The 26,262-nt window shown below is 61.0% G+C and overlaps 1 protein-coding gene across 1 annotated transcript in view; it reads right to left on the bottom strand.

Annotated features, from left to right (window-relative positions):
- LOC116955846 (serine/threonine-protein kinase SIK3-like) overlaps positions 1–26,262 on the bottom strand; it is a 91,195-nt gene that overhangs the window by 16,452 nt on the left and 48,481 nt on the right. Inside the window, 15 exon segments of the mRNA XM_076053747.1 lie at positions 1,935–3,117; positions 3,480–3,645; positions 4,952–5,055; positions 6,113–6,237; positions 10,160–10,258; positions 10,476–10,629; positions 11,487–11,615; positions 12,814–12,987; positions 21,707–21,783; positions 22,559–22,729; positions 23,140–23,289; positions 23,292–23,343; positions 23,560–23,669; positions 25,153–25,287; positions 25,289–25,303. Of these exon segments, the coding sequence (XP_075909862.1) occupies positions 1,935–3,117; positions 3,480–3,645; positions 4,952–5,055; positions 6,113–6,237; positions 10,160–10,258; positions 10,476–10,629; positions 11,487–11,615; positions 12,814–12,987; positions 21,707–21,783; positions 22,559–22,729; positions 23,140–23,289; positions 23,292–23,343; positions 23,560–23,669; positions 25,153–25,287; positions 25,289–25,303 (2,844 nt within the window).

Here is a 26,262-nt window from a genome sequence, read left to right as displayed (position 1 = left end):
AGGGCAGTCTGTGCACAAACGCCACCCTCCCTCAGCATTTCGCTTGGGAGATCATCTCTGCCCGCTGCCTTTCCTGGTCTCAGACTCCGGATCGCCTTCAGTACTTCCTCAACAGATGGCACCTCAGCCAGCCACTCACAGGGGGTGACTTCTTCCAATATTTGAGGCACCGCAGCCACAGCAGGGTCATCCTCACTTTGTGCCACGATGTTTTCCTGGCTGAGGGATTTTCCCTCCCCCAGGACCTCTCAGAAATGCTCAGCAAATCTGCAAACCTGTTCCTGGGGGTGGGAGATTGGATCACCGTTTTTTCCCCCAATGATGGTAATCGGTGTGGCGCTGCAGGTTACTTTTTTGATGGAGTTAAATAGAGATTTGTGATCACGGGCCACTGAGGCAGACTCCATCTCCTCAGCAACCCGCAACCACCACCCACCCTTGCAGCGCCTCACGGCTCTCCGAACCTCCGAGCGAAGGCTGCGGTAAGCCTCCTCATTCTCTGACGTGGGATTCTGTAGCCGATGACAGTGGGCCTGTCGCTTTTTCTCAACCATCCTAAACACCTCCTCTGTCAGCCAGGGTCTCTGGGGAGGTCTGGACCGCGTACCCAAAGCAGCCATTGCAGCTGCATGAGTCACAGTCCTAAACCTCGCCCATTTACCATTGACATCAGGAGGAGTCGGGGACGATGCCAATCCCAGCCGCAAGCGATGATGAAATTCTCGCTTGCAACTTTCATCAGATAACTGAGACCAGGCCACTTTAGGCTGGAATGGGGTCCTGGGTGTACACCCACCACCGGAGTGGAAGAATGGCAGGCGCATCTTACAAATGACTAGTCGATGGTCAGAGGGCAGATCAGCTCCACGGTAGGTCCTGGTGTCAAGGACATGGGCTCGCATCCGCTGGTCCGTCACTATGTAGTCCAGCAGATGTTCTTGCTTGGACCCGGCATGCATCCATGATGTTGTGTGGACGCGCCGATGCCGGAACAGCGTGTTGGTAATTACAAGCCCATGGGCTGCACAAAAATCTAGCAGCCTCCTACCGTTGTTATTGAGCTTATCTGGCCCATGCCCTCCAATCACTCCAGACCAGGTGCCAGTATCATGACCAACTCGGGCATTGAAGTCACCCAACATGATGACTCTATCCCGAGGGGCCACTTTAGCCAGCATCTGTGACAGGAGGTCATAGAATGCATCTGACTCATCGGCTTTGCCTGCATCCCTCCACGGATGTTCATCTTCGGTTGATGGGAAGGTGAGCCCAAAGTAGCCTGGGGCTTACAGCTTCCCACACCTCACCGCCACGCTCCCACACCCCCTTCATTCTTTTGTTCAAAAGAAGAGCCACACCCTGTTGTTTGGCAGTCTGCTGCCCCGAGTAGAGGACTGTCCACCCCTCATGGTGGCAGGAGCCAGAGCCGGTCCACCGGACCTCCTGAATGCCAGAGATCCAGGCGGTACCGGTCCAGCTCCCGACAGAGGAGTGGCAGCCTCTCCTCCGCAGTGAGCGTTCGAACATTCCACGTGGCCACCCGTAGTGGCTTTTCGTTGTTTCTGGAGGAGCCCCGAGGGTAGATATTCAATCTCCTGGCTCCGCCAATTGGGGTTTGGCCAGGAGACGTCATAGACGCCTGGCCCCCCGGGGCCTCCGGCACAAGCTTATTAGTTACATATTTCAGTTTAACTTTCACCACCACCACCACAACCACCAGCACCACAACCACCACTGTCTCGCTCGCAAACGTCCACCTTCACCACCACCACTGTCTCACTCGCAAACATCCACCTTCATTCACCACCACCACTGTCTCACTCGTAAACATCCACCTTTACCACCACCACCACAACCACAACCACCAGCACCACCACTGTCTCACTCGCAAACGTCCACCTTCACCTTCACCACCACCACCACCACCAGCTCACCTCGCACGCCGCCTCCACCAGCGCCGCTCCCTCGTCCTCCTCCATCCTCTCCGAGTGGAGGAGCCCGACAATGCCCGGGGGTGGGGGGCACCCCCCCACGCCCCCGCCAACCCCGACCCCCTCCCCCTCCGCTCCGCCCCCCGCGCCCCGCCCCATCGGCTGCAGGAGGTGAAAGTTCACGGGGGGTGGCGGCGGCTGCTGCTGCTGCACCGCCCCGACGGCCGACGCCCGCGACCTCTGGCCCGACGTCAGGGCCGGCGACGCGGCCTGCTGCTGCTGCTGCTGCTGCTGCTGCAGCTGCTGCTGCTGCTGCTGCTGCAGCTGCTGCTGCTGCTGCTGCTGCAGCTGCTGCTGGCTCGGCCCGACCGCGGCGTCCGCCCCGGCGCACGCCCCCGGCAGCGGGCCCGAGCCCCCGCGACCCGGCAGCCGCCCCCCCGCGCCCGCCGGCCGCCGCCCTCCGCCCGAGCCCCCCGCGGGGGGCGGCTGCAGGCGGATCGGCTGCGCGTGCGCCCCGAACGTGTGTCGCGGCGACACCAGGCTCTGCACCAGCATGCTGTTGTACTGCTGCTGCTGCTGCTGCTGGTGGTGGTGCTGCTGCTGCTGCTGGTGGTGGTGGTGGTGGTAGGGGTGCGAGCGGCCAAACTCGGTGGCGATCGGAGACAGCAGCGCCTGCTGCAGCTGCGAGGGGGCGCTCAGCGCGTACGGCTGCTGCTGCTGCTGCTGCTGCTGCTGCTCGTGCAGGCTCTGCAGGTGCTGCTGCTGCTGCTGCTGCAACAGGTGCTGCTGGTGCTGCTGCTGCTGAAGCAGCTGCTGCTGCTGCTGCTGCAGCAGGTGCTGCGCCTGTTGCTGCTGCTGCAACAGATGCTGCTGCTGCTGTTGCTGCTGCAGCAGGTGCTGCTGCTGCTGTTGTTGTTGAAGCAGCTGTTGCTGCTGCTGCTGTTGCTGCTGCTGCTGCAGCATCAGTTGATGGTTCTGAAGGAGAACCTCTTTCTGGAGAGCGAACGACTGAGCGAAGGCGGACGGCTGCGGGACAGGGGGGACAGCCTGCTGCTGTTGTTGCTGTTGCTGCTGTTGTTGTTGAGCGGCTCGCGAGGTGGTCGGAGGGCTGGGAGGGAAGCTGTAGAGGTGAGGGTGGAGGTGAGTCTGATCGTAACTCAAGGGAGAAAACCTTTGGATTGGGCGACTGAGGGACACACAGACAGAAAGACACACACAGACAGAAAGACACACAGACACCCGCGTGTGTTATTGAGACGTTACCGAATAGACACAGCTCAGACCCAGCGTGTGTGTGCACGTGTCCGACACGACCATTGTGAAGCTACTGTGATGAGGGAGGGAGACACCCAAACCCAGGGCGAGAATCTACAGCGCTGGGTCACAGCTGCCATGTGCAGCAGCGACGGTGTAGCCGCCACTGCCGCCACCGCCACCGCCGCCACCAATCACCACGGTCACCACCACCGAGGCCCCGGGCATCTCAGCAGCGCTGGGCTCGCTGCATCGGACAGGGCCACGATGAAGCCGAGCGTACGGCCGTCTCACCTGCGTGCCTCTGCACTGTCCGCACTCAGCTGCTTCAACAGCGGCTTGTGCTGCTGCTGCTGCTGTTGCTGCTGCTGCTGTTGTTGTTGTTGTTGCTGTGGCAGCTGTAGCGACGCCACAGTTGCGGCCGGGACGGATGTCACCTGCTGCGGTGGCCCAGGGTATGCTGGGAAAAACGAACAAGGTGTGGGGGGTGGGGGGGGCGACAAGTGGTTCAAGGGAGCCCCGCAAATGCCTGCGGCGACCGAGAATGGCGACCGGTCCTGTAACCTTCAGGGCGAACGGCCACACGGCCAATCAGAGGCACTCGGAAGTGAAGTCACCGGAGCGAGACGCCGGAGTGTGACGCCGGAGTGTGACGCCGGAGTGTGACGACGGAGCGTGACGACGGAGCGTGACGACGGAGCGTGACGACGGAGCGTGACGACGGAGCGTGACGACGGAGCGAGACGACGGAGCGAGATGACGGAGCGAGATGACGGTGCGTGACACCGGAGCGTGATGACGGAGCGTGACACCGGAGCGTGACACCGGAGCGTGATGACGGAGCGTGACGACGGAGCGTGACGACGGAGCGAGATGACGGAGCGAGATGACGGAGCGTGACACCGGAGCGTGACGACGGAGCGTGACGACGGAGCGTGACGACGGAGCGTGACGACGGAGCGAGATGACGGAGTGTGATGACGGAGTGTGATGACGGAGCGTGACGACGGAGCGAGACGACGGAGCGTGATGACGGAGTGTGATGACGGAGCGTGACACCGGAGCGTGACGACGGAGCGAGATGACGGAGTGTGATGACGGAGTGTGATGACGGAGCGTGACACCGGAGCGAGACGACGGAGCGTGACGACGGAGTGTGACGACGGAGCGTGACACCGGAGCGTGATGACGGAGCGTGACGACGGAGCGTGACGATGGAGCGAGATGACGGAGCGTGACGATGGAGCGAGATGACGGAGCGTGACACCGGAGCGTGACACCGGAGCGTGACGACGGAGCGTGACGATGGAGCGAGACGACGGAGCGTGACGACGGAGCGTGACGACGGAGCGTGATGACGGAGCGTGACGACGGAGTGTGACACCGGAGCGTGACGACGGAGTGTGACGACGGAGCGTGACACCGGAGCGTGATGACGGAGCGAGATGACGGAGCGTGACACCGGAGCGTGATGACGGAGCGTGACGATGGAGCGTGATGACGGAGCGTGACGACGCGGCCCTCCCGCGGCCCTCCCGCGGCCCTCCCGCGGCCCTCCCGCGGCCCTCCCGCGGCCCTCGTGTGGGCGAGCCCGGCCGTGGGTCCCGGCACGGTCCGGGCGGTTCCCCGCCGGCTCTTTGGCGAGCCGAGCCGGAACCAAACCGGGCGCCGCCGTCGGCGGCGGCACGGCACGGCTCCCGCGGTGGAAAAACAACCCCGGGGGCCGTGCCGGCGAGCCACCGCCCCCCCCCCCCGCCCACACTTACTCTGCGGCTGCATGAGCGGGACGTGCGCCGACGGGGGGCTACCCCCCGCGCTGCCCGACGTGAAGGGTGGGGGGCTCGAGGGCTGAGCCGTGTGCAGCTTCAATCTGATCACACCGCACACACACACACACAGTGTAAAGGTGCGCACACACACACACAGGTGCACACACACACACACACAGAGGTGCGCACACACACACGCACACAGGTGCACACACACACGCACACACAGGTGCGCACACACACGCACACAGAGGTGCGCACACACACACACACAGGTGCACACACAAACGCATGCGTGCACACGTGTACACACTGCACACACGCACGCACACACACACACATTCCCCATATAGCCTGCAACAAACTGTTGGGGCAAGTGCTGTTAGCAAGTGGCACCTATGAAGGCCGGCACGGCACACGAGGGGGTGGGTGGGTGGCCAGCACCACGCCCGGCCGCCTTTGTCTCCCCAGTGTCTCCCGTCTCCACTCCCGTGTCTACCCCCCCCCCTCTCCCCGTGTCTCCCCCTTCGTCTCCCCCCTCTCCCCCACGTGTCTCCCCCCGTCTCTCCGTGTGTCTCCCCCCGTCCGTCTCTCCCTCTCTCCGTGTGTCTCCCCCCATCTGTCTCCCCCCGTCTCTCCGTGTCTCCCCCCGTCTCTCCGTGTCTCCCCCCCCTCTCCCCGTGTGTCTCCCCCCCTCTGTCTCCCCCCGTCTCTCCGTGTGTCTCCCCCCATCTGTCTCCCCCCGTCTCCCCGTGTGTCTCCCCCCATCTGTCTCCCCCCGTCTCTCCGTGTCTCCCCCCGTCTCTCCGTGTCTCCCACCCCTCTCCCCGTGTGTCTCCCCCCCTCTGTCTCCCCCCGTCTCTCCGTGTGTCTCCCCCCATCTGTCTCCCCCCGTCTCCCCGTGTGTCTCCCCCCATCTGTCTCCCCCCGTCTCTCCGTGTGTCTCCCCCCGTCCGTCTCCCCCTCTCCCCGTGTGTCTCCCCCCATCTGTCTCCCCCCATCTCTCCGTGTGTCTCCCCCCATCTGTCTCCCCCTCTCCCGTGTGTCTCCCCCCGTCCGTCTCCCTCTCTCCCCGTGTGTCTCCCCCCATCTGTCTCCCCCCGTCTCCCCGTGTGTCTCCCCCCCTCTGTCCCCGTGCGTCTCCCCCGAGCCGAGTACCTCTGCAGCTGGTGAGAGAGGACCGCGGGAACCTCTGGGCCCAGAGCCCCTCCCCCGGCGGGAGACACGGTGATCGGGGGGGGAGGGGCCGGCGGGGGACTCGCCTGGGGGGATCCACAATACTCCTGCCAGGGGACACGGGGACCGTGAGACACGGGGACCATGAGACACGAGGACCATGAGACACGGAGACACGGGGACCATGAGACACGGGGACACGGGGACCATGAGACACGGGGACCGTGAGACACGGAGACACGGGGACACGGGGACCATGAGACACGGGGACCGTGAGACACGGAGACACGGGGACCGTGAGACACGGGGACCATGAGACACGAGGACCATGAGACACGGAGACACGGGGACCATGAGACACGGGGACCGTGAGACACGGAGACACGGGGACACGGGGACCATGAGACACGGGGACCGTGAGACACGGGGACCATGAGACACGGAGACACGGGGACCGTGAGACACGGGGACCATGAGACACGGGGACCATGAGACACGGAGACACGGGGACCATGAGACACGGGGACCGTGAGACACGGGGACCGTGAGACACGGGGACCGTGAGACACGGGGACCGTGAGACACGGGGACCATGAGACACGGGGACCATGAGACACGGAGACACGGGGACCATGAGACACGGGGACCATGAGACACGGGGACCGTGAGACACGGGGACCATGAGACACGGAGACACGGGGACCATGAGACACGGGGACATGAGACACGGGGACACGGGGACCGTGAGACACGGGGACCGTGAGACACGGGGACCATGAGACACGGGGACCATGAGACACGGGGACCGTGAGACACGGGGACACGGAGACCATGAGACACGGGGACCGTGAGACACGGGGACCATGAGACACGGGGACCATGAGACACGGAGACACGGGGACCATGAGACACGGGGACCGTGAGACACGGGGACACGGAGACCATGAGACACGGGGACCGTGAGACACGGAGACACGGGGACCATGAGACACGGGGACACGGGGACCATGAGACACGGAGACACGGGGTAACGGGGACCATGAGACACGGGGACCGTGAGACACGGAGACCGTGAGACACGGGGACCATGAGACACGGAGACACGGGGACCATGAGACACGGGGACCATGAGACACGGGGACCATGAGACACGGGGACCATGAGACACGGAGACACGGGGACCGTGAGACACGGGGACCATGAGACACGGGGACCATGAGACACGGAGACACGGGGACCATGAGACACGGGGACCGTGAGACACGGGGACCATGAGACACGGAGACACGGGGACCGTGAGACACGGGGACCATGAGACACGGGGACCATGAGACACGGAGACACGGGGACCATGAGACACGGGGACCGTGAGACACGGGGACCATGAGACACGAGGACCATGAGACACGGAGACACGGGGACCATGAGACACGGGGACCGTGAGACACGGAGACACGGGGACACGGGGACCATGAGACACGGGGACCGTGAGACACGGGGACCATGAGACACGGAGACACGGGGACCGTGAGACACGGGGACCATGAGACACGGGGACCATGAGACACGGAGACACGGGGACCATGAGACACGGGGACCGTGAGACACGGGGACCGTGAGACACGGGGACCGTGAGACACGGGGACCGTGAGACACGGGGACCATGAGACACGGGGACCATGAGACACGGAGACACGGGGACCATGAGACACGGGGACCATGAGACACGGGGACCGTGAGACACGGGGACCATGAGACACGGAGACACGGGGACCATGAGACACGGGGACATGAGACACGGGGACACGGGGACCGTGAGACACGGGGACCGTGAGACACGGGGACCATGAGACACGGGGACCATGAGACACGGGGACCGTGAGACACGGGGACACGGAGACCATGAGACACGGGGACCGTGAGACACGGGGACCATGAGACACGGGGACCATGAGACACGGAGACACGGGGACCATGAGACACGGGGACCGTGAGACACGGGGACACGGAGACCATGAGACACGGGGACCGTGAGACACGGAGACACGGGGACCATGAGACACGGGGACACGGGGACCATGAGACACGGAGACACGGGGTAACGGGGACCATGAGACACGGGGACCGTGAGACACGGAGACCGTGAGACACGGGGACCATGAGACACGGAGACACGGGGACCATGAGACACGGGGACCATGAGACACGGGGACCATGAGACACGGGGACCATGAGACACGGGGACCATGAGACACGGGGACCGTGAGACACGGAGACACGGGGCCCATGAGACACGGGGACCATGAGACACGGAGACACGGGGACCATGAGACACGGGGACCATGAGACACGGGGACCATGAGACACGGGGACCATGAGACACGGGGACCATGAGACACGGGGACCGTGAGACACGGAGACACGGGGCCCATGAGACACGGGGACCATGAGACACGGGGACCGTGAGACACGGGGACCAGGGGACACGGGGACCATGAGACACGGAGACACGGGGACCATGAGACACGGGGACCGTGAGACACGGGGACCGTGAGACACGGGGACCGTGAGACACGGGGACACGGGGACCATGAGACACGGGGACCGTGAGACAATGAGACACAGGGACCGTGAGACACGAGGAGACCGTAAGACACGGGGACCATGAGACACGGAGACATGGGGACCATGAGACACGAGGAGACCGTAAGACACGGGGACCATGAGACACGGAGACACGGGGACCATGAGACACGGGGACCATGAGACACGGGGACCATGAGACACGGCGACCGTGAGACACGGAGACACGGGGACCATGAGACACGGGGACCATGAGACACGGGGAGACCGTGAGACACGGGGACACGGGGACCATGAGACACGGGGACCGTGAGACACGGGGACCAGGGGACACGGGGACCATGAGACACGGAGACACGGGGACCGTGAGACACGGGGACCGTGAGACACGGGGACACGGGGACACGGGGACCGTGAGACAATGAGACACGGGGACCGTGAGACACGGGGACCGTGAGACAATGAGACACGGGGACCGTGAGACAATGAGACACGGCGACCGTGAGACAATGAGACACGGGGACCGTGAGACACGGGGATCGTGAGACAATGAGACACGGAGACACGGGGACCATGTGACATGGGGATCGTGAGACAATGAGACACGGGGACCATGAGACACGGGGACCGTGAGACAATGAGACACGGGGACGTGGGCATGAGACACGGCGACGCGGGGTTATGGAGATGGGGTCAGGGGAGGCGTGTAGATTCAGAGACACTGGAACGTGGGGAGAGAGAGAGAGAGACATGGGGAGAGAGACAGTGCCACGAGGTCACACAGCACCGTTGCGTTTTAGTCGTCCGAGCTCGTAGCGGCATCTACAAGAGGCTTTCGCTCCGTCAGAGAGCGCCTAAAATATAAAAGGTGTCGTGAAACCCGCCACCGCCGCCGGACACGTTTTTCCACGATCTATCCCGCCCAGAAAAAACAACACAAAAACAACCCCCCATCTAGAGCAGATACGGGCCTCTGAAAGGCGACTGATGACTTCACTCCGGCGTGCGAGTGGGGGGGGGTCCTTCAGGAAAGCGCTGGACGATGATGGCGCGGTCAAAAACAACACGGGCACCAACAACACATTTACAACGGGGGGGGTGGTGGTGGCGGAGAGAAAAAAAAAAACTAATAATAAATGTTGTCGTGGGCTTACTCTCCAACAGACCGGTGTACTACTAGTAACTAGTAATTAATGTGCACGTTCTGTTCACGTGACAAACCTTACTGATCGTTGGGTAGCGGTGGTGGCGGCTTTAATGACGCCACAACACCAAACAAGGCCTCCATTGCGAATAAAACCAAACAGCTAAACAAGAAAACGTTCGCCCGGCCGCTGGACACCGGGGCGACGGCAAGTTGACAACGCCCTCATCGGCGACGTCACGGCGCTAAATGTCGAGGGTGCCGCGCGGCGCCAGCGCCCCAGCGTGTCCCCACCGCGTCACCTGCAGGTGGTGGAACAGCTTGTGCTGGTGCTGAGCCTCCACGAGGCTCCGCTCGTCCATGGGCGTGGTGCAGTACCTCTGCTGCAGCTGGTGGCACTCCTACGGAGATAAAGGGGGCAAAGGTCGCCCGCGTAGACTTTTTAAAGGCCGCTGGGGCGAGAGTCGTCGGCGAGCCGCCGCCGCGGGGCCCGCCCCCCCGACGACGCCCCCGCCCGCCCGCCCTCGCCCCCGCCCACGCCCCCGCCCTCGCCCACGCTCGCCAAATACCAGGGCCACTCGTCCACCCGGCTGCGCAATGACCCAACCGGCCCCCCACCTGCTGCAGCTGCTTGATGCTGCTGTTGAGCGTGGAACCGCACGAGTGCTGCATCTGGGAGCGGAAGGCCTGCAGGCTGGCGGCGCCGTCGGAGAGGCGGCGCACGGGGGAGTAGCGCTCGGACGGGATGCACAGCGTGTTGGTCTCCTTGTAGCTGGGGTGATGACATCATCATCATCAACAACATCAATAACATGACGTCAGAGTAGCGCTCGGACGGGATGCACAGCGTGTTGGTCTCCTTGTAGCTGGGGTGACATCATCATCATCATCAATAACATGACGTCAGAGTAGCGCTCGGACGGGATGCACAGGGTGTTGGTCTCCTTGTAGCTGGGGTGATGACATCATCATCAACAACATCAATAACATGACGTCAGAGTAGCGCTCGGACGGGATGCACAGCGTGTTGGTCTCCTTGTAGCTGGGGTAATGACATCATCATCATCAATAACATGACGTCAGAGTAGCGCTCGGACGGGATGCACAGCGTGTTGGTCTCCTTGTAGCTGGGGTGACGACATCATCATCAACAACATCAATAACATGACGTCAGAGTAGCGCTCGGACGGGATGCACAGGGTGTTGGTCTCCTTGTAGCTGGGGTGATGACATCATCATCAACAACATCAATAACATGACGTCAGAGTAGCGCTCGGACGGGATGCACAGTGTGTTGGTCTCCTTGTAGCTGGGGTGACGACATCAACATCACCATCATCATCAACATCAATAACATGACGTCAGAGTAGCGCTCGGACGGGATGCACAGCGTGTTGGTCTCCTTGTAGCTGGGGTGACATCATCATCATCAATAACATGACGTCAGAGTAGCGCTCGGACGGGATGCACAGCGTGTTGGTCTCCTTGTAGCTGGGGTGATGACATCATCATCATCAACAACATCAATAACATGACGTCAGAGTAGCGCTCGGACGGGATGCACAGCGTGTTGGTCTCCTTGTAGCTGGGGTGACATCATCATCATCAACATCAATAACATGACGTCAGAGTAGCGCTCGGACGGGATGCACAGCATGTTGGTCTCCTTGTAGCTGGGGTGATGACATCATCAACATCAATAACATGACGTCAGAGTAGCGCTCGGACGGGATGCACAGCGTGTTGGTCTCCTTGTAGCTGGGGTGACATCATCATCAACATCATCAATAACATGACGTCAGAGTAGCGCTAGGACAGGATGCACAGCGTGTTGGTCTCCTTGTAGCTGGGGTGACATCAACAACATCACCATCAACATCATCAACATCAATAACATCAACACCATCATCACCGTCACCAATAACATGACGTCAGAGTAGCGCTCGGACGGAATGCACAGCGTGTTGGTCTCCTTGTAACTGGGGTGACGACATCACCACCATCATCATCAACATCAATAACATCATCATCAATAACATCATCACCATCATCATCAACATCAATAACATGACGTCAGAGTAGCGCTCGGACAGGATGCACAGCGTGTTGGTCTCATTGTACCTGGGGTGACGACATCACCACCATCAACATCATCAACATCAACATCATCATCACCACCATCATCATCACCATCATCAATAACATGACGTCAGAGTAGTACTCGGACAGGATGCACAGCGTGTTGGTATCATTGTACCTGGGGTGACGACATCACCACCATCAACATCATCACCATCACCATCGTTATCGTCAATAACATCAACCACAATACAAAAATACAATAGCTGTGCAAAGTAGAGGGAAGGTAAGCAAATCACGAAAATAAATGTACAAATAAACACTATTTTTTATAGAAAATTCTGCACCAAGGTAAGGCCCACTGAGCCGTATAGCGGCCTGGCTATCCACAAACGATAGCTCAATGAAGTGGCTCATCATCACCATCATCATCATCACCATCATCATCACCATCATCATCACCATCATCATCACCATCATCATCACCATCATCATCACCATCATCATCACCATCATCATCATCACCATCATCATCACCATCATCATCACCACCATCATCATCACCACGCGGAAACAGACAGCAGCAGCCCAACACTCTAAACGTGTGGCGATGTCGATGCTAAACGCGGAGGACCCGGAAAAAAATCCCACACGACCACGAGAAGAGAGAAACACCGCAAACTCCAAATACACAGCAGGCATCGACCTCCTGCATACCAGGTGAGGTAGTTAACATCTCCTAGCCACCGCAGCGTGCCCCTTAAGTACAACAACAATTCCCAAGCTTGGGAACTTCCTGCAAGAGAGTGGACTCCGAGAGGCTTCCCTAGGCGATGAAACTTTCAAGAACGTGGCTCCCCCCTCCTCCTCCGCTCACCGCGAGTGCTGCTGCTGCTGCAGCTGCTGCTCGGGGGACAGCAGCTGGGAGCTGCGCCGCCCGCCCTTGATGGGCTGCTGCGCCAGCTGCCGCTGCAGGTCGGCGGAGACCTCGGCAGCGGGGTTGGCGAGCGCCAGCGTGTGCCGCTTGTTGCTGCCGCGTGCCGCCAGGTACCTGGGCGGGAGAGCCGGCGGGAGAGCGTCACGCGCGGCAGGGGGGCGCGCGCCCAAAGCCGGGCAAACTTGGGCACGCCCACCGAGCCGCGGCGACTACCACCACTACACACTGCAGGGCACGACACTCATTCTTGCTTGCTTACCCAACCACACAGCCACTCGCTCAGCCACTCAACCACACACATTACCACACTCACACAACCACACAGCCACTCGCCCAACCACTCGCTCAGCCACTCAACCACACACATTACCACACTCACACAACCACACAGCCACTCACACAACCACACAGCCACTCAACCACACACATTACCACACTCACACAACCACACAGCCACTCACCCACACACATTACCACACTCACACAACCACACAGCCACTCACCCACACACATTACCACACTCACACAACCACACAGCCACTCGCCCAACCACTCGCTCAGCCACTCAACCACACTCACACAACCACACAGCCACTCGCCTAACCACACAGCCACTCAACCACACACATTACCAGACTCACACAACCACACAACCACAGCCACTCACCCACACACATTACCACATTACCACACTCACACAACCACACAGCCACTCACCCACACACATTTCCACACTCACACAACCACACAGGCACTCACCCAGACACATTACCACACTCACACAACCACACAGCCACTCACCCAACCACTCGCTCAGCCACACAACCACACTCACACAACCACACAGGCACTCACAACCACACACATTACCACACTCACACAACCACACAGCCACTCACCCACACACATTACCACACTCACACAAACACACAGCCACTCACCCACACACAACCACACAGCCACACAGCCACTCACCCACACACATTACCACACTCACACAACCACACAGCCACTCACCCACACACATTACCACACTCACACAACCACACAACCACACAGCCACTCACCCACACACATTACCACATTACCACACTCACACAACCACACAGCCACTCACCCACACACATTACCACACTCACACAACCACACAGGCACTCACCCAGACACATTACCACACTCACACAACCACACAGCCACTCACCCAACCACTCGCTCAGCCACACAACCACACTCACACAACCACACAGGCACTCACAACCACACACATTACCACACTCACACAACCACACAGCCACTCACCCACACACATTACCACACTCACACAACCACACAGCCACTCACCCACACACATTACCACACTCACACAACCACACAACCACACAGCCACTCACCCACACACATTACCACATTACCACACTCACACAACCACACAGCCACTCACCCACACACATTACCACACTCACACAACCACACAGGCACTCACCCAGACACATTACCACACTCACACAACCACACAGCCACTCACCCAACCACTCGCTCAGCCACACAACCACACTCACACAACCACACAGGCACTCACAACCACACATATTACCACACTCACACAACCACACAGCCACTCACCCACACACATTATCACACAAACACACAGCCACTCACCCACACATTATCACACTCACACAACCACACAGCCACACAGCCACTCACCCACACACATTACCACACTCACACAACCACACGGCCACTCACACAACCACACAGCCACTCGCCCAGCCACTCAACCACACTCACACAACCACACTCACACACTCACAACCATGTACCAAACAACACTCACCCAACCACACAGCCACTCACACAACCACTCGCTCAGCCACTCAACCACACTCACCCAACCACACAGCCACTCGCCTAACCACACAGCCACTCAACCACACACATAACCACACTCACACAACCACACAGCCACTCACCCACACACATAACCACACTCACACAACCACACAGCCACTCACCCACACACATTACCACACTCGCCCAACCACACAGCCACTCACCCAACCACTCGCTCAGCCACTCAACCACACACACAACCACACTCGCACAACGACACAGCCACGCACCCAACAACACTGCAGGTCACCTCACTTCTCTCTGTCTCCGCTTCTTCCCTCACACTGCTCCACGCTGAAACTCCCTCTCCCACCACCATTACTACCATCACCACCACCACCATTATAACCACCACCACCACCAGCTTCTTCTCCCCCAAAGTCTTACAATAGTCACCTTGCTCTCAACTAACATGCACTACACTCTCTGCATGACAACCTTGGCCGCAGTACTGTTTGTTGCTGCCCGCTAGCTTTTGGGCCCGCCGGGCCCCTGTGCTCACCAACTGCGTTTAGAAACACGCACAAAGACAAAGCACGCCCGTCTAGACTTAACAGACTGTTGGGGCAAGTGCTGTTAGCGAGGAGCAGCTATGAAGGCAGGCACGGACACTCCCGTTACGTTTGACCTGCAGTGCATCGTGGGTGCGCTACCCACGATGCACTGGCTTCCAACACGTCGCCCCTGACGCTCACAACCCAGTGGGGGTGAGTGGGGGGGGGGGGGTCTGGGTCGTGGGTGATAGGGGGGGAGGGGTCTGGGTGGGGGTCTGGGTGAGGGTCTGGGTCGTGGGTGATGGGGGGGGGTCTGGGGGGGGGTCTGGGTGGGGGTTTGGGTGGGGGTCTGAGTCGTGGGTGATGGGGTGGGGGTCTGGGTCATGGGTGATGGGGGGGGAGGGGTCTGGGTGGGGGTCTGGGTGGGGGTCTGGGTCGTGGGTGATGGGGGGGGAGGGGTCTGGGTGGGGGTCTGGGTCGTGGGTGATGGAGGGGGGGGGATCTGGGGGGGGGTCTGGGTGAGGGTCTGGGTCGTGGGTGATGGGGGGGGGGGGTCTGGGTGGGGGTCTGGGTGGGGGTCTGGGTCGTGGGTAATGGGGGGGGGGGTCTGGGTGGGGGTCTGGGTGAGGGTCTGGGTCGTGGGTGATGGGGGGGGGGGTCTGGGTGGGGGTCTGGGTCGGAGTCTGGGTCGTGGGTGGGAGGCTTGCCCAATATTTGCCGCTGTTATTGCAATCGGCTGTCCTCAAACAGCGGCGTGCGTTTGAAGCGACTCAGCTGGGGCGCTGCCACCGCACGGCCCCCTCTGGCCGGGCGAGCGCGGCGCCCTGCCAAGGAACGGGGGGGGGGGGGGGTGGGGGGCAAGTTGCCCACGCAGCAGGCGACGAGTCCACGGGCACGGTGCGCCAAGCCGCCACGCGACCGCGGCTCCGCATTCACTCGCGCCACGCCGGCTACCGGCAACCGCCGCTCACCACGGCGGCGGCGGCGGCACCACGGACGGGTATCGTGCCAGGCAAGGTGCACTTTGAAGCACGCGCTCGTGCCAACACAAAGAGATAGCCTCACCTCGTATACACCCAATAGACTTTTGGGGCACTCGCACGCACTCGATAGGTGTACGCACACACACAGCGCTACCCACACACACACACAGCGCTACCCACACACACACACAGCGCTACCCACACACACACACAGCGCTACCCACACACACACACAGCGCTACCCACACACACACACAGCGCTACCCACACACACACACACAGCGCTACCCACACACACACACAGCGCTACCCACACACACACACACAGCACTACCCACACACACACAGCACTACGCACACACACACAGCACTACGCACACACACACACACAGCGCTACCCACACACACACACACACAGCGCTACCCACACACACACACACACAGCGCTACCCACACACACACACACAGCGCTACACACACACACACACACAGCGCTACCCACACACACACACACAGCGCTACCCACACACACACACACAGCGCTACCCACACACACACAGCGCTACCCACACACACACAGCGCTACCCACACACACACAGCGCTACCCACACACACACAGCGCTACCCACACACACACAGCGCTACCCACACACACACAGCGCTACCCACACACACACAGCGCTACACACACACACACACACAGCGCTACCCACACACACACACACAGCGCTACCCACACACACACACACAGCGCTACCCACACACACACACAGCGCTACCCACACACACACACAGCGCTACCCACACACACACACAGCGCTACCCACACACACACACAGCGCTACCCACACACACACAGCGCTACCCACGCACACACACAGCGCTACCCACGCACACACACAGCGCTACCCACGCACACACACAGCGCTACCCACGCACACACACAGCGCTACCCACACACACACAGCGCTACCCACACACACACAGCGCTACCCACGCACACACACAGCGCTACCCACGCACACACACAGCGCTACCCACGCACACACACAGCGCTACCCACACACACACAGCGCTACACACACACACACAGCGCTACACACGCACACACAGCGCTACCCACGCACACACAGCGCTACCCACGCACACACAGCGCTACCCACGCACACACAGCGCTACCCACGCACACACACAGCGCTACCCACGCACACACACAGCGCTACCCACACACACACACAGCGCTACCCACACACACACACAGCGCTACCCACACACAGCACTACCCACACACACACACACAGCACTACCCACACACACACACACAGCACTACACACACACAGCGCTACCCACACACACACACAGCGCTACCCACACACACAGCACTACCCACACACACACACACAGCACTACACACACACAGCGCTACCCACACACACACACAGCGCTACACACACACACAGCACCACACACACACAGCGCTACACACACACACAGCACTACCCACACACACACACACAGCACTACACACACACAGCGCTACCCACACACACAGCGCTACACACACACACAGCACTACCCACACACACACAGCGCTACACACACACACAGCGCTACCCACACACACACAGCGCTACCCACACACACACACAGCGCTACCCACACACACACACAGCGCTACGCACACACACACACAGCGCTACCCACACACACACACACAGCGCTACCCACACACACACACACAGCACTACCCACACACACACAGCACTACGCACACACACACAGCACTACGCACACACACACACACAGCACTACGCACACACACACACACAGCGCTACCCACACACACACACAGCGCTACCCACACACACACACAGCACTACGCACACACACACACACAGCGCTACCCACACACACACACACACAGCGCTACCCACACACACACACAGCGCTACCCACACACACACACACAGCGCTACCCACACACACACACACAGCGCTACACACACCCACACACACACACACAGCGCTACCCACACACACACAGCGCTACCCACACACACACAGCGCTACCCACACACACACAGCGCTACCCACACACACACAGCGCTACCCACACACACACACAGCGCTACCCACACACACACAGCGCTACCCACACACACACACAGCACTACGCACACACACACACACAGCGCTACCCACACACACACACACACAGCGCTACCCACACACACACACAGCGCTACCCACACACACACACACAGCGCTACCCACACACACACACACAGCGCTACACACACACACACACAGCGCTACCCACACACACACACAGCGCTACCCACACACACACAGCACTACCCACACACACACAGCACTACCCACACACACACAGCGCTACCCACACACACACACAGCGCTACCCACACACACACACACACAGCGCTACCCACACACACACAGCGCTACCCACACACACACAGCGCTACCCACGCACACACACAGCGCTACCCACGCACACACACAGCGCTACCCACGCACACACACAGCGCTACCCACGCACACACACAGCGCTACCCACGCACACACACAGCGCTACCCACACACACACAGCGCTACCCACGCACACACACAGCGCTACCCACGCACACACACAGCGCTACCCACGCACACACACAGCGCTACCCACACACACACAGCGCTACACACACACACACAGCGCTACACACACACACACAGCGCTACCCACACACACACAGCGCTACCCACGCACACACAGCGCTACCCACGCACACACAGCGCTACCCACGCACACACACAGCGCTACCCACGCACACACACAGCGCTACCCACACACACACACAGCGCTACCCACACACACACACACAGCGCTACCCACACACACACAGCGCTACACACACACACAGCGCTACCCACGCACACACAGCGCTACCCACACACACACAGCGCTACCCACACACACACAGCACTACCCACACACACACAGCACTACCCACACACACACAGCACTACCCACACACACACACACAGCGCTACCCACACACACACAGCGCTACCCACACACACACACACAGCGCTACCCACACACACACACACAGCGCTACCCACACACACACACACAGCGCTACCCACACACACACACAGCGCTACCCACACACACAGCACTACCCACACACACACAGCACTACCCACACACACACACAGCACTACCCACACACACACACAGCACTACCCACACACACACACAGCGCTACCCACACACACAGCACTACCCACACACATACAGCACTACCCACACACACACAGCGCTACCCACACACACACAGCGCTACCCACACACACACAGCACTACCCACACACACACAGCACTACCCACACACACACAGCACTACCCACACACACACAGCACTACCCACACACACACACACAGCACTACCCACACACACACAGCACTACCCACACACACACAGCACTACCCACACACACACACACAGCACTACCCACACACACACACACAGCGCTACCCACACACACACAGCGCTACCCACACACACACAGCGCTACCCACACACACACACAGCGCTACACATATGCACACAGCACTACCCACACACACACACAGCGCTACCCACACACACACACAGCGCTACCCACACACACACACAGCGCTACCCACACACACACAGCACTACCCACACACACACAGCACTACCCACACACACACACAGCACTACACACACACAGCGCTACCCACACACACACACAGCGCTACCCACACACACAGCACTACCCACACACACACACACAGCACTACACACACACAGCGCTACCCACACACACACACAGCGCTACCCACACACACACACAGCGCTACACACACACACAGCACTACCCACACACACACAGCGCTACACACACACACACAGCACTACCCACACACACACAGCGCTACCCACACACACACAGCGCTACCCACGCACACACAGCGCTACCCACGCACACACACAGCGCTACCCACGCACACACACAGCGCTACCCACGCACACACACAGCGCTACCCACACACACACACAGCGCTACCCACACACACACAGCGCTACACACACACACAGCGCTACCCACGCACACACAGCGCTACCCACGCACACACAGCGCTACCCACACACACACAGCGCTACCCACACACACACAGCACTACCCACACACACACAGCACTACCCACACACACACAGCACTACCCACACACACACACACAGCGCTACCCACACACACACAGCGCTACCCACACACACACACACAGCGCTACCCACACACACACACACACAGCGCTACCCACACACACACACACACAGCGCTACCCACACACACACACACAGCGCTACCCACACACACAGCACTACCCACACACACACAGCACTACCCACACACACACACAGCACTACCCACACACACACACAGCGCTACCCACACACACAGCACTACCCACACACACACAGCACTACCCACACACACACAGCGCTACCCACACACACACAGCGCTACCCACACACACACAGCACTACCCACACACACACAGCACTACCCACACACACACAGCACTACCCACACACACACACACAGCACTACCCACACACACACAGCACTACCCACACACACACAGCACTACCCACACACACACACAGCACTACCCACACACACACACACAGCGCTACCCACACACACACAGCGCTACCCACACACACACACAGCGCTACACACATGCACACAGCACTACCCACACACACACACAGCGCTACCCACACACACACACAGCGCTACCCACACACACACACAGCGCTACCCACACACACACAGCACTACCCACACACACACACACAGCACTACCCACACACACACACACAGCACTACACACACACAGCGCTACCCACACACACACACAGCGCTACCCACACACACAGCACTACCCACACACACACACACAGCACTACACACACACAGCGCTACCCACACACACACACAGCGCTACACACACACACAGCACTACCCACACACACACAGCGCTACACACACACACAGCACTACCCACACACACACACAGCGCTACCCACACACACACACAGCGCTACGCACACACACACAGCGCTACCCACACACACACAGCGCTACCCACACACACACAGCGCTACCCACACACACACACAGCGCTACCCACACACACACACAGCGCTACCCACACACACACACAGCGCTACCCACACACACACAGCACTACCCACACACACACACACAGCACTACCCACACACACACACACAGCACTACCCACACACACACACACCATCTCCCCTTGCCTCCCTTCGTCTCACTGTCTCCCGCCCCTCACGTGCCCCCAGCGTGCCCCCCCCCACGTGCCCCCCCCCGCGTGCCCCCCCCATGCGCCCCCACCTCTGTGCGGCCTCCTGGTCAGGCTCCTCGTCAGACGTCTCCTCATCCTCCTCCGGCGTGATCACCGACACGCCGCACTGGGGGTCACGGGTCGGGGGGGGGGGGTCACGGGGGGGTCACCGCATGTTGGATAAAAGTTCACAGGCCGAGAGGTCAACATCGACGCCAAACTCAAGAGGATCGTCAACACCGCCGTGGCCTGAAACGGATTTGAGCAACGGCCCTCGTTGATGACAGAGAGAGAGGGGGGGGGCTGAGAGACGGAGCGGGGGGGGGGCTGAGAGACGGAGCGGGGGGGGGCTGAGAGACGGAGCGGGGGGGGGGGGCTGAGAGACGGAGCGGGGGGGGGGGGGCTGAGAGACGGAGCGGGGGGGGGCTGAGAGACGGAGCGGGCGACGGGCGACACCGCGGGGCCCTGACGACAATGGCGACGATCAGATTGCAAACTCATTTCCCCATCACCGAATTCATCACCAGGCACGTAACGAGCGGCACGGCCGTCGTCATAAACACCTCGCGCCCCCGGTCAGCCCGGCTGGCCAAGAGCCCGCCAAGAGCCCGCCCAGAGCCCGGCTCGCACAGAGCCCGGCGCTCGCCCCCGGTCAGCCCGGCTCGCCGGGGATCCCGGCTCCACCGAGAAGGATTCCCGCTCGCGCCCGACGACGCCGGGCGAGGCTCAATCCCAATCCGGTGCTGGGCCTCTCCCCCGCCAGGGCCTACGGGGCCTGAAGCGAGCACTCGGCGTGCGTCAACGTCACCGCCGGGGGGAGTGGGGGGGGTCGGGGGGGGGGGTCACCGCCGGGGGGAGTGGGGGGGGTCGGGGGGGGGCACCTCCGTGCTTTGGGCGCGTACCAGCGGGGAGGGAGAGGGCCCGCGTGGGTTGGCCTGGCTCTGGGCCACCAGGCGCAGCTTCAGCAGCTGCTGCGCCTGCATGTGGATGTTGGCGCCGCCGTCGGACGCCCGCCGGCCCAGGCTGGCGCCGTCCAGAGCCTGCAGCACGGGGGGCTGCAGCAGGGACTGCTCCTGGGGGGCACGGAGGAGGTGGGGTGGTGAGCGTTAGTGTGGTGAGCAGAGATTGTCGCTCTCACCACACTCACCACCCCCCCTCACCACACTCACCCCCCCTCACCACACTCACCACCCCCCCCCTCACCACACTCACCCTGCCCCTCACCACCCTCACCACCCCCCGTCACCACACTCACCACCCCCCCTCACCACCCTCACCACACTCACCACCCCCCCTCACCACCCTCACTCCCCCCTCACCACACTCACCACCCTCACTCCCCCCTCACCACCCTCACCACCCCCCTCACCACCCTCACTCCCCCCTCACCACCCTCACCCCCCCCTCACCACCCTCACTCCCCCCTCACCACCCTCACTCCCCCCTCACCACACCCCGTGCCCCTCCCTGCCCGTGTGCTCACCTTGTACTCGAGTGGGGTGTTGTGTGGCGCCAGCGAGGGCAGCGTGGGCAGCACGGCTCCCTCCCCGCCCCCCACGCCCAGGAAGGGCTGGGGGGGCTGCAGCGTGCGCCCCCCGGTGCCCAGGCCCCCCCCACGACGCCGCCCCCCCCGACCCCCCCGGGACCCCCGTGCAGCTTCTGCAGCTCGTCGCCCCCTCCCTCCGCCCTGCATGGGGGGGGAGATGACTGTCAGTGGCTCCTCTTGTACCACCACGTCCCACCCACCGTGTCCCCCCCACCCACCGTGTCCCCCCCCACCCACCGTGTCCCCCCCACCCACCGTGTCCCCCCACCCACCGTGTCCCCCCCACCCACCGTGTCCCCCCCACCCACCGTGTCCCCCCCACCCACCGTGTCCCCCCCACCCACCGTGTCCACGTACCTGGGCTCGGCCACCCCCACCGTGTGTCTCCGCATGGAGAGGTATCTGGCGAGCGCCTCTGGTGACGGCTCGTCGCCCTCGTCGCTGTCGAAGCTCACACCGCCCTCCATCTGCGTCGGCACAAACACCGGCAACGTCACAAACACCGGCGACGTCACAAACACTGGCAAAGTCACAAACACTGGCAACGTCACAGAGACGCGGCAACATCACAAACACGCGGCAAAGTCACAAACACCGGCAACGTCACAAACACCGGCAAAGTCACAAACACCGGCAAAGTCACAAACACGCGGCAACGTCACAAACACCGGCAAAGTCACAAACACCGGCAACGTCACAAACACCGGCAAAGTCACAAACACCGGCAAAGTCACAAACACCGGCAACGTCACAAACACCGGCAACGTCACAAACACCGGCAACGTCACAAACACCGGCAAAGTCACAAACACCGGCAAAGTCACAAACACGCGGCAAAGTCACAAACACCGGCAAAGTCACAAACACCGGCAAAGTCACAAACACGCGGCAACGTCACAAACACGCGGCAAAGTCACAAACACCGGCAACGTCACAAACACCGGCAACATCACAAACACCGGCAAAGTCACAAACACCGGCAAAGTCACAAACACCGGCAAAGTCACAAACACGCGGCAAAGTCACAAACACCGGCAACGTCACAAACACCGGCAAAGTCACAAACACCGGCAAAGTCACAAACACCGGCAAAGTCACAAACATGCGGCAACGTCAAACACGCGGCAACGTCACAAACACCGGCAAAGTCACAAACACCGGCAAAGTCACAAACACCGGCAAAGTCACAAACACTGGCAAAGTCACAAACACTGGCAACGTCACAGAGACGCGGCAACGTCACAAACACCGGCAAAGTCACAAACACCGGCAAAGTCACAAACACTGGCAAAGTCACAAACACCGGCGACGTCACAAACACCGGCGACGTCACAAACACCGGCGACGTCACAAACACCGGCAACGTCACAGAGACGCGTCACACCGACGCGCACCACGCACACAACTGGCCGACGTATCGGGTGGGCGAGTTAGAGGGTAGGCAAGTGGGTTGGTAGGGTGCTTGGATTGGTGATTTAATGTTGTGGGTAGGTGGGTGAGTGAGTGCTTGCGTGCGGTTGGTGGGTGGGTGAGAGAGAGCGTGAGTGAGAAGGCGAGTGTGTGCGTAGGTTGGTGGGAGAGTGCGTGTGTGTGCGTGCGTGCGGTTGGTGGGTGGGTGAGAGTGTGAGTAAGAAGGCAAGTGTGTGCGTGCGTAGGTTGGTGGGTGGGTGAGAGGGTGGGTGAATGAATGAGTGAGTGAGAAGGCGAGTGTGTGCGTGCGTAGGTTGGTGGGTGGGTGCTGGGGTTGGTGGGTGAAAGTGTGAGCGAGAGTGTGAGCGAGAGGGCGAGCGAGAGGGCGAGCGAGAGGGCGAGCGAGAGGGCGAGCGAGAGGGCGAGCGAGAGGGTGAGCGAGTGAGAGGGCGAGCGAGTGAGAGGCGAGCGAGTGAGAGGGCGAGTGAGAGGGCGAGCGAGTGAGAGCGCTTACCCCGTTGGTGGCCTGCACGGCCCCACTTGGACAATCTGGTTGTCGGGGTTGATGAGCTGCAGCTGGGGCACGGTGAGCATGAGGGGGCTGCCCCCCCTCTCCACGCACGGCTGGGGCGGCTGCTGCCCCGGGGGGGTGCCGCGGGGCGCGGGCGCCTCCGGGAATGGGAGCGGCGACCTGCGTGTGTCCCACCAAGACAGAAGATCCCCGTGAGGCCTCGACGGACTGTCGGGGCGAGGTGCTGTCGGCGAGCATCACCTCGCAGGCCGGAAGGGCCTTTGTCTCCCCAGCGGCGGTGTGGACGACACACGCCGCACCGGGTACTCGGGCCGGAGGGGGGCACAGCACCGGCTCGGATAACCGTCACCGGTGTTGGCCGTGAGCGGGAATCGAACTCGGGTCGCCGGGGTTCGTAGCGCTAAACGCTACGCCATCGCTTCTCACGTACACGCAGACACACGTACGTACGCACACAGGTTTAGGTACACACACAGGTACACACACACACAGGTACACACACACACACAGGTACACACAAAGATCCCCCATATAGCCTTAACAGACTGTAGGGGCAAGTGCTGTTAGCGAGCACCGATGAAGGCCGGAACGGTACACAAGGGGGTGGGTGGCCAGCACCACGCCCGACCGCCTTTGTCTCCCTAGTGGCAATGTTTACACACCGCACCAGGTACTCATTTGAGGCTGAGTCGACCTATGGGAGGCCCGGGACCGGTTCAGATAATCGTCACTGGTGTTGAGCGGGAATCTAACCCGGTCGCCAGGTTCATAGCGCAGCGCGCTAACCGCTACACTATCGCTCCCCACTAGACACACAAAGATCCCCCTATAGCCTTAACAGACTGTAGGGGCAAGTCCTGTTAGCGAGCACACACAGGTACACACACACAGGGATATAGAAATAGGTACACGGGCACACACCAACCCCTATCCTCCCCCCAACTCTCACCCTCACTATCCCTCTCCACCACTCCCCTCACCTCCCTACACCCCTCCCCTCCCCCCGCTGTACCCCCCTCCGCTGCCCCTCCGCTGCCCCTCCGCTGCCCCTCCGCTGCCCCTCCGCTGCCCCTCCGCTGCCCCTCCGCTGCCCCTCCGCTGCCCCTCCGCTGCCCCTC

The sequence above is a fragment of the Petromyzon marinus genome, chromosome 62 (assembly GCF_048934315.1).
Source record: "Petromyzon marinus isolate PM22_M1 ecotype Great Lakes invasive population chromosome 62, UKy_Petmar_22M1.pri1.0, whole genome shotgun sequence".
Lineage (NCBI taxonomy): Eukaryota > Metazoa > Chordata > Hyperoartia > Petromyzontiformes > Petromyzontidae > Petromyzon > Petromyzon marinus.
Note: the sequence above shows the minus strand (reverse complement) of the source record. Positions and strands in the feature narration are given on the sequence as shown.